We start from the raw sequence: 16,522 nt of genomic DNA on the forward strand, positions 1-16,522 counted from the left end.
ATTTAAACCCTGAGGGCCATTGTCATCTAAATTCATTAAAGAGACTGTAAAAGAGCTGGCTTAGTAGTTTTCTCCGTAGCAGGTGATCCAAACGGTTATCCCTAAAGTTTAGCGTCATTAAGAGATTTGTTAAGCACCTGCTCTCTAACAGACTCCATCCTGGTCTTCATATCCTGAAGGATAAAAACTTAATCCACAGTCTTTAGGTTGCAGCCTTAGAGTCGTTTTCCAGGAGTGGATGATATGAAATACTGAGCCAGAAATATTGCTGTCAGCAGTCCTCATCTGAGAGCCAATCATCTGGAGATAGAAGTCTAGAAAGAGGCTATTTTCCTTTCTGTTCAAAGCAAACTAATTTGGTAAAATCAAACCTGTGCTTTAGGCTGTTCAGTATTTTATTCTGAGCAGAGTGCCAGGAGTGAAAAACATCTGGTTACTCACTTCTGACAGCTCCTGCAGACTGAGGGCATAGGTGAGCAAGATAGACAGCAGCCTCTTAGTTTGGAAGGAACTCTAGAGCTCCCTTGTCCAGCTTCCCACTTCAAAACAAATAAGGTTTTTCCTAATTCTTGAAAGGATGATGAGATGGAAAGAATCCTCTTTTGGCATGCAAGAATGCAATTGCTAGTAGGCTGTAGACTAATGTAACTTTTTGTTTGTAATTCCTAATTGGAGCAATAAATTGAGGCAGACATTCCTGCCTTCCCTCCCTCATTCTTCCCATAGCCTGGCAGCTGCCTCCCATTGGTGACCTTGTGCAATGCAGCTTCCTGAACCATCTGTCTGTCCTTTAGGTGAAGAGAAGGACTATACCATATGGCTGGCACACTCCACAGACCCTGAGGATTATGAAGATGGCTGCATTTTGGGCTATAAGGAACAGTACCTACGGCTGCGCAAGTCGTCTGTCTGTCAGAATGGTCGAGACTATGTTGTAACCAAGCAGCCGTCCATCTGTCCCTGTTCCTTGGAGGACTTCCTCTGGTATCAGCACTCCTCAGATCCCTCTGTCAGCCCCTGTCCCATATAGGAGGAGGTGAAAGACAGTTGTCTTATAGGGCTAAAAAATACTGAAATCTTTTTTCCCCAAGAGTGGAGAACTGCTGCTTCTTATCAAGGAAATTGAGGCACAGAGAGAGGGAACCAAACTTGATAATAATTGGACAGATAATATAATCATACTGGACAGTTAATCATTGGGCAGAACCAGCAAGCACCCCAGAATTCCCAACTTGGCTTTGGTGGGAAGAAGAAAAGTTATATAAAAAGGAAGAGAATAAAACAAAACAAAACAATGTATAGAAAATGGCAAGAGAAACACCAAGAAAAGTGGTACAGGAGCAAAGAGGAATTGGACTTTAAAGAGCAGCCTGACGGTTTGAGTGCAGCAGGTAGGGCACTAGGTTTTGCATCCGTGCAAGACTAAAGACAGATGTTTTTTGGTTCTGAGAGACTAGAGGCAACATCAATATGTTCATGGTCCTTATGTCCCATTGAGGTTTAGAGGCCATCAAGGTGGACTTCCTAGAATTCAGGACTGTCCGGGTGAAAGAATTAGTTACCTGGCTGGCATAAGATTAGTTGCTTTCATAAAAAGGCAAGGAGTTCCTGTGTAGTTTAAAAGAGGTAAACCAGGGCCCAAAGGAGGAATAGCTTCACCTCACAGGTAATAATCTAGTGGAACTTGCTTACAACTGTAGATGCTGACAGGAGGTAAAAATGGATCCTAAAGATCTTGGATCAAAGGCAAGGAAGCAGGCGTGTCCTCCTTCTCCCCCACTGTCTTCCGTTGAACCGCAGGTAACCACAAAATGCAGGTTTGAGGGAAATACAGGTCTGACTCCACACAGCTCCTCCCCTGGTTCACATCTGAATGTGGAATGGTCAAGGGCCCTCCCGTCTCCATTTCCACAGGAAAAGCATCACTCAGATCACTTCTGGAGTTGCAGTCAGGCTAGAGTTTGTTGTGGAGTCGGAATGGGACCGACCTGTGAGACTCTGGAAGCTGTGTCCCATCTTTGACTCCACATATGCCAGGCCCTTTCCCTGAGCTGCTGCTGTTTTCCAAATCTGCCATGATTCTGCAGTGTTCCATGTAGTTGTGCTTGGTGCCTTCTCTGCCTGAATAGTCTGTCCACATTCCCCTGTTGACCCACACCAAGGGAGTTCCTCCTTGGCTTTTAAGTAACTTAGATAGCACCACTTTAAAGCCTCTCCCAGTTTTCCCTGATCTTGACATCTGCAGTACCTGCATTCTAGCACTTACCATCTTTAACAATGCTTTATAGGCTTGGTTCCATCAACAAACTCAAACTCCTTGAGAGCATGTTGTATTTGATAGTAATATAGTGGTAATGATAGCAGCTAACATTAAGCACTAACTGTAATCAGCACTGATCTCATGAGAGGTTGTGCCTGACTGGCCCTGAGAAGTGAGACACGAAGCCAGCATCACAGCTTTAGTGCCCACACCTTGGACCACGCATGAGTGAGGATAGTTTCCCTAAAATTTTGGGTTGATTACCTAAAATTCTTACCTGAGATCTCCCCCTGCTATTAAGAAGGGTGGCATGTTTTTGCATCTTTTGTCCCTGCCTTGTCCCCTAAATACTCTTCAGATAACACTTGAAGTACAAGCAGCATCTGTATATTCCCTAAATAGTCATTCAGTGCCTGCTGTGGGCAGGGCAACACAAAGTGCTAATGGAAGGGCTTGTATACAGTTTCCTGGTAAGATGTACATAATCATGGCACAAATCAGAAAGTAGTAAATGCTAAGAGGGTGTAAATAAGGGAGAGAAGACACCATCTGGAACTGGAAGGAGATGGGTCACCGAAGGCTTTATTGAGGAGGTGGCATTTGAGCTGAGCACTGACAAATGGTAGGATTTAACTATGCACATCTGGTAAGAAAGTGGTCGGTAAAGCCCTGGACTGCTGTAAGCATAGACACCCAACAGCTAGACCAAGGAGTGGTGTGCTGCATGGTAGTGCCCCCTCTGACTGGGAGAGGAAGTCAGAGCAAGCATGATAAGTAAGAAGGGGCCAGGTGGAGAACGTTTAGACCAGATTTTCCACTTAAATGGTGGGAAGGAAGGTAGTGTGGTGAAGTGACAAGAGGGTGCTGGCAGAGGAGAAGGCATGCTATGTTTTGACCGTATTATTCCTTTGGGGTTCAGGAGTACATTTCAGTGGCAATATCTAACAGGCACTTGGAAATGTAAAATTAGAGCCAAGAGAGTAGGAAAACCTGGAAGTTTAGTAGTAGCCAAAAATAGTTATGGTCACTGAGGAAAAACAGACACAGAATAAAAGAATGAAGTATAGAACCTTGAAAAAGCCTGTGTTTCTGGGTTAGGAATACAGAAGAGGAAGCAGTGGTGTCATGGTAGGTAGGGGCACATGGTGAGTTGGATGCCACAGGACAGGTGGCCAAAGTGAATGACACCAGAGAGGGCTCTGCTGGGTTGGATGGCTAGCAGGCCTTGGGGGAGCCTCAGATTTTCATTTTCAAGGTCGCAGAGAGTGTTGAGACCAAGATGCATGGAATAAAAAGTAAATTAATAAAATATGGCCAACTGAAAATATTCTTTTTATAAACTGAACTAGTAAAGGCGATAAGGTTAAGGAAGTAAATTCTAGAGTAGAGACATATTTAGACTAAGGAGAAGTCACCATTTGAGTGAGAAAGATTGTCCTCTCTTATACTGTCTATGAAGGAAGGGCCCAGTGTGTATAGAAAGAGTGGGACCAAGAACAAGGACGCTCATGGAGGGTCAGCTGTGGGGAATAGGCAGGACATTATTTCTTTAGAAGAAACAGAGAAATGGGAGCAGATGAAAGGCACTGGAAGGAGATGGGATGGAATGAAGGTAAGAAGTGGGTGATGATGTTGAAGGCAAGGACGATTGAAGAAGCTAAGAGGGAAGACAGGAAAAACTTGACATATATCCCCAAGGGCACTATGTAATGATGATTGAAGGAAAAAAGAATTGCTGAATGATCCTGCATTTAGATCTGATGCTACTTTTGTGGCCTCCTCTTTGTCATCTTGGTCTTAGTGGTCTTAGTGGTGTGGGTCCCTACCCCACTGCCTGCTGCTCAGTCTCTTCCCTGTACTCGAGCTGTCTGCAGGACCCCCAGTCTTGGGGATTAGTGGACTGAGTTAGTCAGCCCCATCACTATAACAAATACCTGAGATGATCAACTTAGTGAAAAAGGGTGTACAAAGTCCATGGTAAGTTGGCCCCACTGTTTTGAGCCTGTGGCAATGCAGCACTTCATGGTAGAAGTGCATGGCACAGCAAAACTGCTCACCGTGGCCAAGAAGTAAAAGAGAGAGGAGGGAGAAGGAACTGGGATCCCTGGTGACCTAAAGACTTCCACTAGACCCTACCTCTTACAGGTTTCACCACCTCCCAATAGTGCCACAGCAGGGACCAAGCCTTTAATACATGGGCCATATGGGGACCATGTGATAAAATCCAAACCATACCATGGGCCAGAGAGAGCTGGGGCAGACCTTCCTGAGCTGCTGATAACTTCTAGTCTGGAATGTTCCTGACTGGAATATTAGCCATCCACTGTCCCACATAAAATCTCCATTGCTATTGTTTTTCAGCGACTTTGAAAGCTACCTTATCTGTTGACTTTTGCAGTGATTTTGGCTACTTCCGTCCAGAAAATGACTCAAAGTGTGTGGAACAGCCAGAGCTGAAGGGGCATGACCTAGAGTTTTGTCTGTACGGGAGAGAAGAGCACCTGACGACTAATGGGTGAGATGGCCTTTCCTCCCTCACGGTGGCAAAAGAATCATCATTGATCTGAGTGACAACTGCTTCTCTCCACACAGACCCAAGTAGTATTCCCAGCATTCATGAAAGCACTGCCTGGTAGAACTTAATGTGATGATAGAAATGTTCTGTGAGCTGTGGGAACCCTAGCCATGTGGGCTGTCGACACTAGTGCAGCTGAGGAGCTGAGTTTTTCATTGTGATTAATTTTAATTTAAATATCTATCATCTGGGACAGTATTCCCTAGAAGAGCCTTGTTATGCCTGCCCTCTGATAAATTTCAACACCCCCCCCCCAATCTTTGCTCCACTTGTTAGTGAGCATTCTCTGGGTCATAGTTCTTTGGCATGGATTCTTAAGGTAGAAAGAACAGACATGTCCCCAGCAGCAAGGGATAGAGATGCTTAGTCTGCTCAAGCCCCGAAGCTGCACAGAATATCCCCATGAACATCCCTGTCCCTGACCTGAAGGACAACACGTTACAAAGCCAGACCTGTACTGCACCATGCAGTATGCCAATCATGGAACAACATGTTTTGCGTAAGAGAAAGAGTTTATTCACAAGATGGCCACCAGTGTGGAGATTGGAGAACAAGTCTCAGATCCATCTCCCTGAGGACAGGATTTAGGGCTACTTATGGGATAAAGAAGCATGATGTTTTAAGGCATGGGGAAAAGTGACTAGGGGTGCAGTGGTCTGCATTTATAGTCAATCTTCATAGCTCTTCCATAGGACACATGTTCTATGGAAAATGGTGGTGGTAGCATGGTTTCAGGACTGTTTCTGGCTTTCTGATGTCAAAAAATCATCCATTCAATTGTATATAAAAAAAATAAATACAAAATGTCACCTATCGGACACCTGAAGAGACTCAAGTGAAGAATATGTGGCTTCAACAAAAGCAGCCTTTAAGTCCCTGAAAAGTAACCCAAACAACTCTTATCACGACCTATACGTTATGTTGTCTTTAGCAAAGCCAGTGGGGACTAATAATATATTGCCCAGTTGTATGACCTCCAAAATTGATGATTTTTAAAGTCAACCTAAAAGCAAGTAAGAACAAATGAAGCTAGAGGGTTTACTTGGGGTTTCTCTCAGCATCATAAGGATAAGAAACTTTTCTGCAGTTTTTAAAGTCTTGTTTATAGGAAATAGGCAAGAGTCCGGAATATATCCTTATTTTCTATTAACATTATCTACCTTTTTTTCTTTCTTCCCTTTCCTTCCTCCCTCCCTAATTTCTTTCTTTGCATCTCTTAAGCATTTTATTATAAAAAAACTGGAACTCATATACATAAACTAATATGAACTAAAAATTCATCATACATATACTTCAATTTTTAGTTTGACCTATTAGCAGATCTTTAGCTTCATTGATTTTTGTCTGCCATATGAGGAGATCCTCCTTTGGCGGAGTTATTAGTACATTCTGTTGATGAGCATCTCTTATTCTTCATTACTGGCAGTAGGGCTTATAAATAGTTTCTGCTTTCTATTTTGTCATTTTGGGTTCAAATCCACCTCTGTAATGGCCATCGCTGAAGGCAGATTCTGGTGGACTTTGAGAAGCTTGTTTTATGTGAGGCTCTGCACACTAATAGCTTGCGAGTCACAAAGGCCTGCACCAGAAGGAGTCAGTTGAGTGCTACCATCGTACTAGCCTCAGCTTGGGTTGGTGCCCCTGACTCCAGCAGGAACGCAGAGCATCCTAGCCCAGGGGCCACAGCCAATATCTATATGCCTTTACCAGAAGGCACCACAGCCACCAGCAAGCAGAAAGCCTTGTGAACCAATCTCTGCCTTTCAGGTACCGGAAAATTCCAGGAGACAGATGCCAAGGTGGGGTGAATCCAGCTCGAGAAGTAAAAGACTTGAAAAAGAAGTGCACAAGCAACTATCTGAGTCCCAAAAAGCAGGTATGTTAAAATAGAGGGAGTTTTTAGTACAAGCTGGATTTTTGTGTTCTGTCAATGTTATAGCATCAAGAATTTTGCTACTGACACAATGTGGCCAAACTTCCTGCCAGACTTCCCTGTACACAGGCAAACTGTTAAGATGAAGGACAGGCCCCTTAACCCAGTGATGATTCATTCCACTAAAGCTCTCTTTTGTTGGGGAAAAATGGTGTTCTAAAATGTTGCAAAAGTCTTAGAAGCATTGAGTTGTGGAAATTTCTGAAGCTAAGTCTTTTAGGAAAAAAACTCAAGAAGGATAGCTGTTGGTTTATAATGTATGCATGTGTTGAAATATCACACTGTACTGTGTTAATATGTACAATTATTACATATTTTTAAGAGAGAGAATTTTTTAAGAGAGAGCAATTATTACATATTAATCAAAGATTTAAAAAATGAATTTTAAAAAAAGAAGCTTGGTTATAAGGGCCATGACCAGGAGTTGTACACATGCAGAGAAGAGTTTTAGACCATAGGTAGAGTGAGTCTTTGTGCTGAGTCATACCAAGAATATTCAGAATGAAAAAATGAACCATAGTCATAATGGGCTAGTTTTGCTTTAGATGCAAATTTGGAGGCTGATTACAAATTGTGGTACTGAACTATCTGGTTGGGATTTGGAGATATTGTGAAGAAGAAAGCTCTTGATAAATAAGCTGTGGACCAGCTGTGTGACTTGGGGAGATAAACTTTGGGATCTGCTTCCTCATCTGAAATATGAAAGGTTGAGCCAGACAATCTATAGTCACCTCCTTTCTGCTATTCCACTGCAAGAGACCAACAAGGGTGGGATTAAGAAGGCAACTGGAGAAGAGTGTGTTGGTGTGTGTATTTGCAAGGGGGCAAGTTCTTCTGAGTCCCTGTCCTGGACTCCTGGTGGCAGTCCTCAGAGTGTTTGTGCGTGTGATTGCACAGGACTCCCGCCCATAGGGACACAGCTTGTCCCAGAATCCAGCTCCACCTCCTCTTGGATAAATTGAAAACATACACTTCCTATCTCCCACCCAGAAGCAGGTAGGTTACACTCAAACAATGATATGATAAGGCATATTTGTAAACACAAAAATTGAATAGAAACATAAATCTTGGTGTCATGGAATGAACTGCCTGGATAGCATTGACATAGCTTCCTCCCCATGATAGCCCTGTTCTAGATTCGTTCAGCCCACTACTATCACAGTCTCCCTTTCCTGCTCCATCCACCCTTAAGCTGAAAGACTTGCAAACCAAGAATGTAGAACACTCACAATTACTGTATTCAATCTAGGCAGTTGCCAGCATTGACGCCCTACCTTTGCAGCTTCCAGGCAGTGGGGCTCAGACTCCCCTCTGCCAGCTCTGATGCTCTCCTGGTAACACTGAGATGGTTCATTGTGGGGGTTGGAAAAGTACCATCAATAAGTACCTTGGGGTGCTAGGTTGTGGCCCAGCAGTAGAGCACTCGCCTAGCATATGCAGGGCCCTGGGTTCGATCCTCAGCACCACATAAAAATGAATAAAATAAAGGTATTGTGTCCAACTACAACTAAAAAATAATAATAAAAAAATAAGTTCCTTGGACTGTAGATCATTCTCAGAGAAACAGGGAACAACAACCTCTTCAAATACAGTCCTAGAGTATGTAGAATATGCATGCCTAAAAGCCTTTGTGTTTGTGTTTTGATTTATCAAGAATTCCAAGTCAAATTCTGTTCCAATTATCTTGGCCATCGTGGGATTGATGCTGGTCACAGTCGTAGCAGGAGTGCTCATTGTGAAGAAATATGTGTGTGGTGGAAGGTAAGGAACACAGAAGTAGGCCAGAGGTACTGAATCCAAATCAGAAATTCAACCCAGCATGTATGGTTGGGTCTGCCTTTGGCAAAAAGTTGGTAGTGGAAATGATGTTCCTAAAAAAATTAGGCCTAAACCAGGTGCAGTGGCACAGGCCTGTAATCCCAGTGGCTCTGGAAGCTGACGCAGAAGGATCATGAGTTCAAAGCCATCCTTTTGGCACTGGTCTAAGCAACTTGATGAGACCCTGTCTCAAAATATAAAAAGAGCTGGGGATGTGGCTCAGTGGTTAAGTGCCCCTGGGTTTAATCCCTGGTACCAAAAAAAAAAAGGCCTAAATCTTCTCATATCTCCCATGTGTCACCAGAGGGCTGTGCTGCCTATATGTGCAGCTCACTCCATGAGTGTACAAAACTGGAAAAATCCACAGTCCTATAAGAAGAGCACCGCTGCTCCCCACGTGAGACTAACAAAGGTTTCCACCCACAGGTTCCTTGTGCACAGGTACTCAGTGCTACAGCAGCACGCAGAGGCTGATGGTGTGGATGCTTTGGACACAACCTCTCATGCTAATAAAAGTGGTTATCATGACGACTCAGATGAGGTGAGGCCATTTCTTCTTGAGGAATTGCCTAAAATGATTCATCTACTCATGACCAGTCTACCATTTGGGCAAAAGAGGGTATTAGTAGGAGCAGCACCTTAATGACTGTAGGATTCAGCCAACCCAGAAACTGGATAATTGCCTTCAGAATAGAAACTTTTTAATCTGTCAGTAATCTGTCAATAATATGACTTCTTTTTCAGGATCTCCTGGAATAGCTGTTCAAAGGAGCTGGGACCAAGCATGAATAGTGGAACCACAGTACCTCTTACACTCCCTGTGGCTCCAACTTGGGGGAAATAAATTTCCCACTGCGAGGGACCCAGCTCTGTTTCTGCTGCTTCCATCAAAGCCAAAAGGACCTTCACTAAGGAAATGCAGGGTGGGGGTGGGGAACCCTGAGTACAATTGGCTCTGAGGGGAGGGGGATTTAAATTCTTTAACGTCATTTCAAGTTCTGTCTTTTTTTAAAGTATGGGCTTTGGGGTTTTGTTTTATTTTTAAGGGAAACGAAATGGAATTTGAAGGGACTATTTCACTAACTCCACTCTTGCATGTTCTGCGTGGGGCCCAGCCCAGGGCATCTGCCTACTTCAGCATCAACGTACCCAGTGCTGTCCCTGGGCTCTGCTGGCCACGTGGAGCAGCTGTGCAGCAGGAAACCACTGCAGTGACAGCACACAGCCTAGCCGCTTTTCTCCATTTGGGGACAGCTTGGCCCCAAGAACATTGCACACCAGCTCCTCACACAGAGCCCGATGCTGCTTCTCCCCATCTCCAGGGACCGTAGACCACAGTGATTTTTCTTTTCCCCTGTTTAATTAGGCAATACCCTTGTTAATTGCCCTTTGGCAACTAACTAAACCATGTGCTTCCAAGACACTAAATCAGGAAAACTTACAGGGCAATATTTTTAACTTGGGGCAGGAAGAAGGGAGCAACAGAGAATTGACTAGATTTAGCACCTATTAAAGGCGAAAAACTGGCTGCTTCTGAGGTTGTTCAAGCTGTGCTTTGTGTGTGTGCCAGTGGACTTGCTCAAGGACAGGGTGCAGGCATGGCCTGGAAGTGTGCCCAGGCTCAATCATCTCTCGGCTGAAGTTGGTCAGTGAGCACATTGTGCAGCGCTAAGGACTGGCCCTCGGTCTTCCCTTTGCTCCTGGTGTGTTGGCTCGTTGGTGAACATTACAGTGGCTGCTCATCCGCCTCCTCCTTGATTGCTATTGTACGTGGAGCCAGAACAAGAGTTGTCTTCAGATTTATAGACTTTTTTTTTAAAATCAGAATTTTCTGACCAGGCCCTCCTTCTCACCCCTTTCCCCAGCTTTGCCAAGTCATTTGTTGGCATGAAACTTTTGGCTGAACCAATCAAAAACACACTTCCAGTCTGGATACTTTGGGATCATATTTTAAATTTAAGGAAGTTTTCCATTTGACATTTTCCCAAATTAAACAAATTTTAGAATGCAGTTGGGTGGATTTGGGGGTGGCCAGATAGTAATGGAAAGCTGGAATAATTAGTTTTAACACAGCTTGGATATTTGCTATGCAGTAATATAGTGTGGTCAGTCTTTGGTCTTATCATACCTGTTGTGCTGGTCACAGTTTCTCCTGATAATTATGATTGGGACATTCTTTAGTAAGATGCCATTTTGCTGCTAGTTCATTTTGTGGCTAGAAAGACAGTAAAAAGTAAATGTGCCAAATTAACTTTTGTCAGAATGTGAGAGCAGATGGCTAAGTTCTTTCCTCTTCAGAATGGATGAACAGCAGCAAGGACAGAGGAGGAGGGAGTGGATAGAAAATTTTGAGACTTTGAAATTGCAGTAAAATTACATGAGTCAGGGAGTTTCAACTAGAAAGTGAAGTTAGGGCAGTTTTTTTTTTGTTTTTTTTTTTTTTTTTTTTTTTGAAGAATTAATATTTGTGAGGGCTAGAATTTGTTCATTTTATAATTCTTTCATTTTGCGTGGTTTTAAATTTTAAAATGATTCCAAAGATCACCAGCTCAAAAATGATGAAAGTGTCAGCCTCTGTCCCACCCTCAACTCCTGCTCAAAGTGAATTCAGGGCCCAGAAAACACCTATTAACACCACATGCCCTTTCTCCCAGCATTTACCCAGATAGATGGGGGTAGGTGTGCCAATACACAATAATCCTCATATTAGTTTTAAGATGTAGGAAAGTTGATATTCTTCTCTGAACAGATAACATTAAGGTTCTTTGCTTATAATACCTGGGATTTCTGTAGAATTTGGCGATTTTCAGAGCACCACACACACACACACATTCTTGTGGTGGAGCAAGGAAGCAAACTTGAGTCTGTTGTTCAGGGTCCCTGTGCGTGAGGAGCAGCGCTGGTGGGTTGTCTTCAGAACTCTGGAGTATCATCAACGCTGGCAGGTTCTGAGTGCTTGACACGGGCTTCTTTCTTATAGATTACTTGCTGTTCTAGAGGACAGGGATCATTGTCATTTCTTTCAGAGCATTACTTAGCACCTTTTTATTTTCTTTTGGGGAAACAGAAAAGTTTATTCTCCTGTTTTTTTATGGCTGGAAACAAAAGTAATGGTAATCATGAATGTGTGTCAGGAAAGACCCCTCCTCTAGTGAAGGGTCACTACTGAGGAAAACAGAAGTGAGTCTCGTGGAAGGCCCCCTTCTCCTGCCTGCTGCTTCCACCCCTGCCTGGCTGGCTCTGTTGGCTAGAGGACCGTCTGCAAGCCTGGCCTTTTTTGGCCAGTTCACTTTCGGTGTCAGCCCACTCAGTCACAAGTATGTGCCCTCGGCCAGAAAGTAAAACAGTCTAAATCCATTATAGCTTCTAAAATTAAAAAACAAAAACGCTAATTTGTCCTACTCAGGTTAGGAGCATCGTCCTTTACTTGAAGGTAAAACCTAGCATATTGTTGTATAAACTCCTAGGCTTGATGGTAGCAGAAGAAATTATTTCTGGAGGCTTGAACAGTAGAATCTAGCATTGTTAGGTAGGTTGGACATGTCAGACAGTCTTAAGTCATCTGAGCTCTTAAATCCAAAACTCGATGTCCTTCCTACTTAAGATGTAGGGAACTTTTGGTTTTTACCAAGACCAGAGACCAGGACTGAATATGCCTAAGCTGTGAATTGATCAGGGACACTACTCAGAAGAGTAGAAGCCTTTGAAGAGTTTGGCTGCTGAAGGGTGGGCTCAGGAACTACAGCTGAGTCCCTATAACTGAACTCTGTGGTTGCTGCCTGCCGCTGAATAGACTTTCTCTTACTTAGGTTTTCCTGTGGGTCTCTGCATGCCCCCAGATGGGCTTTCATCCCTGACAGGTTAGCATCAGGGATCAGTGCATCCCTCCGTCTCCTGCACTGGGCCTGTAAACATCGCATAACCTGTGTCAAGACACCAGGATGTAGAGAGGGGCAAAGGGCCATCCACACTAGTCCCAGGGTAACAGGCTTCAGGCACTTGATTATTTCCTAGGCAAGCTAGCCTGATAGAGCATGCCTCTCTTTTCTTTAGGAGCACTCTGCAGGGCCCTGCCCTCTACACAAGGCTAAAACCTCGCCAGCTCCTTGTCAGCACAGCCCTCTCATCTCCATGTTAAGCCAGGGTACTTGGAACTGTTAAAATAGGAAGGAATGCAACTTTTCAGCTTTCTACCACCTTTCTTCCAGGAGGAAAGTTAACATGGACTTAACTGTCCTTTGAACAAACCAAAGTTTGAGATTTGCCATATGAGGTAGCGACAGGGAGGGCCAGAGTCCGCAGGTGCCAGACTTTCTGTTCCATCTGCCATTATTTTGCCTAGTGCAGGCAGCTCCTGGAGCATCATCCTGCCCTTGCAGAGCCCAGGCCCTGCCCTCATGAGGGATAATTGAAATAGCAGGAGCATGTAGATTTCTCGGTTATGTTGCATAACAATAAGAACTAGAGCATTAATTTGAAATTGTCTTCAATAATTTGCTGTATGCATTTTTTTCACACCAGTACATTCTCAAGCGTCCTTGTTTATATGGAATAACATAAACTAACCTGTACCTTTATATATATATATGTGTGTGTACATATATACATGTATAAACTGTATAGTGTACATGTTAATGATTTATTGATATGCCCCAAATCTTTAATGCAGTTCTCATCTTCCGCATGCCCTCAATTGTGGTCAAGTGACTTTATGTCCCCTGGTGGTTCTGCTCACCTCCTGTGTTGGAGCCTCCAGGGAGGAGGGTTTGGGTCATTCTCTCCTTATCCTCATGCACAGAAATGCTCAGGGTCCCCATGTGCCTGTTCATCCCTCTCTGGTCTCTTGTTCCCTTTCTGAGCATGTGGTCCCTTCCCATGCCATCCTATGAAAGTGTATAGCAGTATTAAGATCATTACTGCATGTGTGCTGAAAAACCCAAGTTTTCTGTTCCTTTGGGACAGAAAATTGCATGTGAGGTGGAATAATCAAGTTTCAATGACCCATGTCAGTTACACAGCAAAGCCAGACCCTATAATGCAATTCCACAAAATGGAAATAAAACTGAAATTTCTTTATCATTGTGTAAATAAATCTGGATGTGTTTAACTTTGTACTGGTAATTTTATGTATATTTGCAATATTTGGGTTAGAAATAAAACAGACTGGACTTTGTTACCTGACCTACTGAGATGACTAAACTATGGTTTGTTAATAGGATAGCTTTTCCAGTTTTCTAGCTTTGAGAACCGAACTCCAGCTACCAGAAAAAAAAATTAAGAGCTAGGACTGTGCATTTATGAAAGGTATTAGATACTTTATAGGGAAAACGAGTCCCCCCAAAAGTGAGTTGTTTCTGCTAAAAATTATCCAACTTTCTTGTCCTTCATTTTCTTGTTTTTCATGCTCGAAAAGATCCACCTCCTACAGAGTTTGTGAGACCAACGCTCTTGTTCTCACCTTCAGGAAATCTGGCAGATCCACCCACACACCTTCTCTAGTTTCCTTTGCTTCTGGACACAGCAACACATCTCCCAACTTCTGTTCCCTTGTAGCAGAGTTGACAAATGACAACACTGGAAGTTGAACTTTGATAGCTTTTGGTCCCCCCTTAGGTTTCACTTGCTACTCTGACTCCCAGTCTTGCAAATGTTGCCTGTAGGAGGGTTCCTGCCGCTCACCTTGAGCCCTTAGCCATCCACCCTGCCATTCCAGAGCAGTGTTTCCATTACTGCTCCAGCATCTTGGTCTAGAGATGACACGGCAAAGCCCTGTGCTTGAAGGGACCACCCTCTGGTGAGAGTTCTATCTCATGAGATTATCTGGAATAGATTAAGGAATCCTACCATAATGAGCTAAGACTGGACCAAAATGTGTTTTTGTTTTGTTTTGTTTTTGTTTTTGTTTGTTTTGTTTTCTGTTTTTGTTTTTTTAATGCAGATTCCTGGATTCTACCCAGACTGATAAGAATTTCTACTGGACAGACCTAAGGAATCTGCATTTTATTTTATCTTTGCAATAATGAGGATTAAACCCAGGGCCTTATGCATGCAAGGCAAGCACTGTACCTCTGAGCTACATCCCCAGCCCAGGAATCTGCAGTTTAAATTTGATTCTTTACACCTTCATTGCTACAAAAGGTTAGGACTGAAAGTGGTTCCAGCTTCCTCACAAAAATGTGGTTGAGTGAGGTATAAAAAGTGGGTTCCCTGGTTTGGGATATTACAGTTTCTAGGGGTCTGTGCTGGGTTGGATGAGAAAAAGGTCAGAGACCTTCAGACCTTCTCTGACATGACACAAGTCTAACCTTTTCCCAACCAAACCAGACCCAGAGGTCAACCTCCACAGCTGCCCTCTTCAGCCATCCCAGCCCCTGATGAACAGATTCCTGACACCAAAGCACATCTATAGGTTGTTCTGAACCACAGACTATCCAGAGTTCAAAGAAACTGGGCTCCTGTCACCCCAAGATGGTAAGAGTTCCTGGGATCCTACCAGGTGCCCCCTAGTTGGAGGCTAAAATGAATAAGGAGCCTATTCAGTCAACCACAATGATTTTTCTCCCCATGGAAAAAATATAGGGGTAAGGGAGGGATACAAGGGAACTCTGTACTTTCACTCAACTTTGCTATGATCCTAAAACCACTCTAAAAATGTTTTTTGTTTGTTTGTTTTTAAATACAAACGGAACGCTGTCTTCTGGAGATAGGAAAGCAGGAACATGATCGAAAACCAGATATTCTGAATGGAACATACAACATGTAAAACTGCAGGTGGGTGAGCCCAGAAACCAGGCAGGGCCTTTAATGCATCACCCACACCTATCACGGGCGCCCACTTTCCTGCATTTTGTCATTTTGTCCTCAATATGATCATGGCATCAGCAACTCTTGTTTCATAGGCCTGCAGCTCTGAGCCACCAGCTGGTGACAGAGTGGTACAGCCAGAAGTCACACCTCCCTTCCTCCAGGAGCTCTCCTCCCTCTGCCCTGCTGCCTCTCACTTCATTTGTGCTCTATCTCATAGGGAGGGAGCCACTGACACTCTCAAAGGGAGAAAATACTGGCCTGACCTAAAATAGCTTCCATTTATCAAGCACTTAGTCAACTACATTCTGCTAAACACTTTACAGAGATTAGCTCGTTTAATCCACACAATGACCCTGTAGTTATTACTATAGCCACTTTACAGATGAGGAAATAGACTTAAGAGACACTGTCAGGGCTGGGGGTGCAAACCAGTGGTAGAGCCCTTCCCTAGCAAATGCTAAACCCTAGGTTCCACCCCTAGCACCTGGTGTGTGGCAACTCACACAGCTAGCTGATGACAGAGCCCAGCTAGACTCTGGGTCTTTGGGTAGTGGTCCATAGCCCCTGCAGTGTGCAGGCTCCACCAGGGCACTGCCCTGCTCTGGGGGCAGGGCTGGGGCAAAGAGAGGGATCAAGTAGAGAGGATGGGGAGGGTCCTGTGAAGGGCGAGTTATGAGACTACAGGACTCACGGAATGTGGGAGCAGCTAAAGGTGTGCCTGTGGGTCAGCTGGTCTTGGGGCCTGAAGCCCTGTTGGATAAGCTGGAGGTCAGAAGCTGAGATGTCATCCAATCCTCCCAACAGAAGCCAGAGGTCCCTTTTGGATGGTCTGTGCTCAAGCTCCCCCCTCCCTCCCTAGAGCTATGTGGGTGTCATCTCTCTCCCAAGATAACAGGGCCACCTCAGCCCTCCTCTTGTGGCTATTCTGGGCTGCTCTCTGATCCTTCTCTCTTCCCCTAGCCCCAGCTTCACCCTCTGCTGTGAGTAGGTGGGTAGGGAAAGGCCAGTCCACTTACATAAGCCTATGACTGGTACCCCAGGAGGCCAGTCCAGGGAGCAGATGCACGGCCCCTCCCTCACCACCAACAGTGAAAATCGTCTGCTGGAGCCCAGCCTGGGGTGGCCCAGC

The 16,522-nt window shown here is 44.2% G+C and overlaps 1 protein-coding gene across 2 annotated transcripts in view; it reads left to right on the plus strand.

The window, feature by feature from the left end:
• Positions 1–13,698, plus strand: part of Sort1 (sortilin 1) — an 86,633-nt gene extending 72,935 nt beyond the window's left edge. For both annotated transcript variants that reach the window (XM_076863113.1, XM_076863114.1), the window contains exons 15-20: positions 795–984; positions 4,659–4,775; positions 6,603–6,711; positions 8,423–8,529; positions 9,013–9,127; positions 9,331–13,698. In XM_076863113.1, coding sequence (XP_076719228.1) covers positions 795–984; positions 4,659–4,775; positions 6,603–6,711; positions 8,423–8,529; positions 9,013–9,127; positions 9,331–9,345 — 653 coding nt within the window. In that variant the 3' untranslated portion in view covers positions 9,346–13,698. The remainder of the gene's footprint in view (positions 1–794; positions 985–4,658; positions 4,776–6,602; positions 6,712–8,422; positions 8,530–9,012; positions 9,128–9,330) is intronic.
• The last annotated feature ends 2,824 nt before the right edge of the window (positions 13,699–16,522 follow it).

Source organism: Callospermophilus lateralis, chromosome 7 (genome assembly GCF_048772815.1).
Source record: "Callospermophilus lateralis isolate mCalLat2 chromosome 7, mCalLat2.hap1, whole genome shotgun sequence".
Lineage (NCBI taxonomy): Eukaryota > Metazoa > Chordata > Mammalia > Rodentia > Sciuridae > Callospermophilus > Callospermophilus lateralis.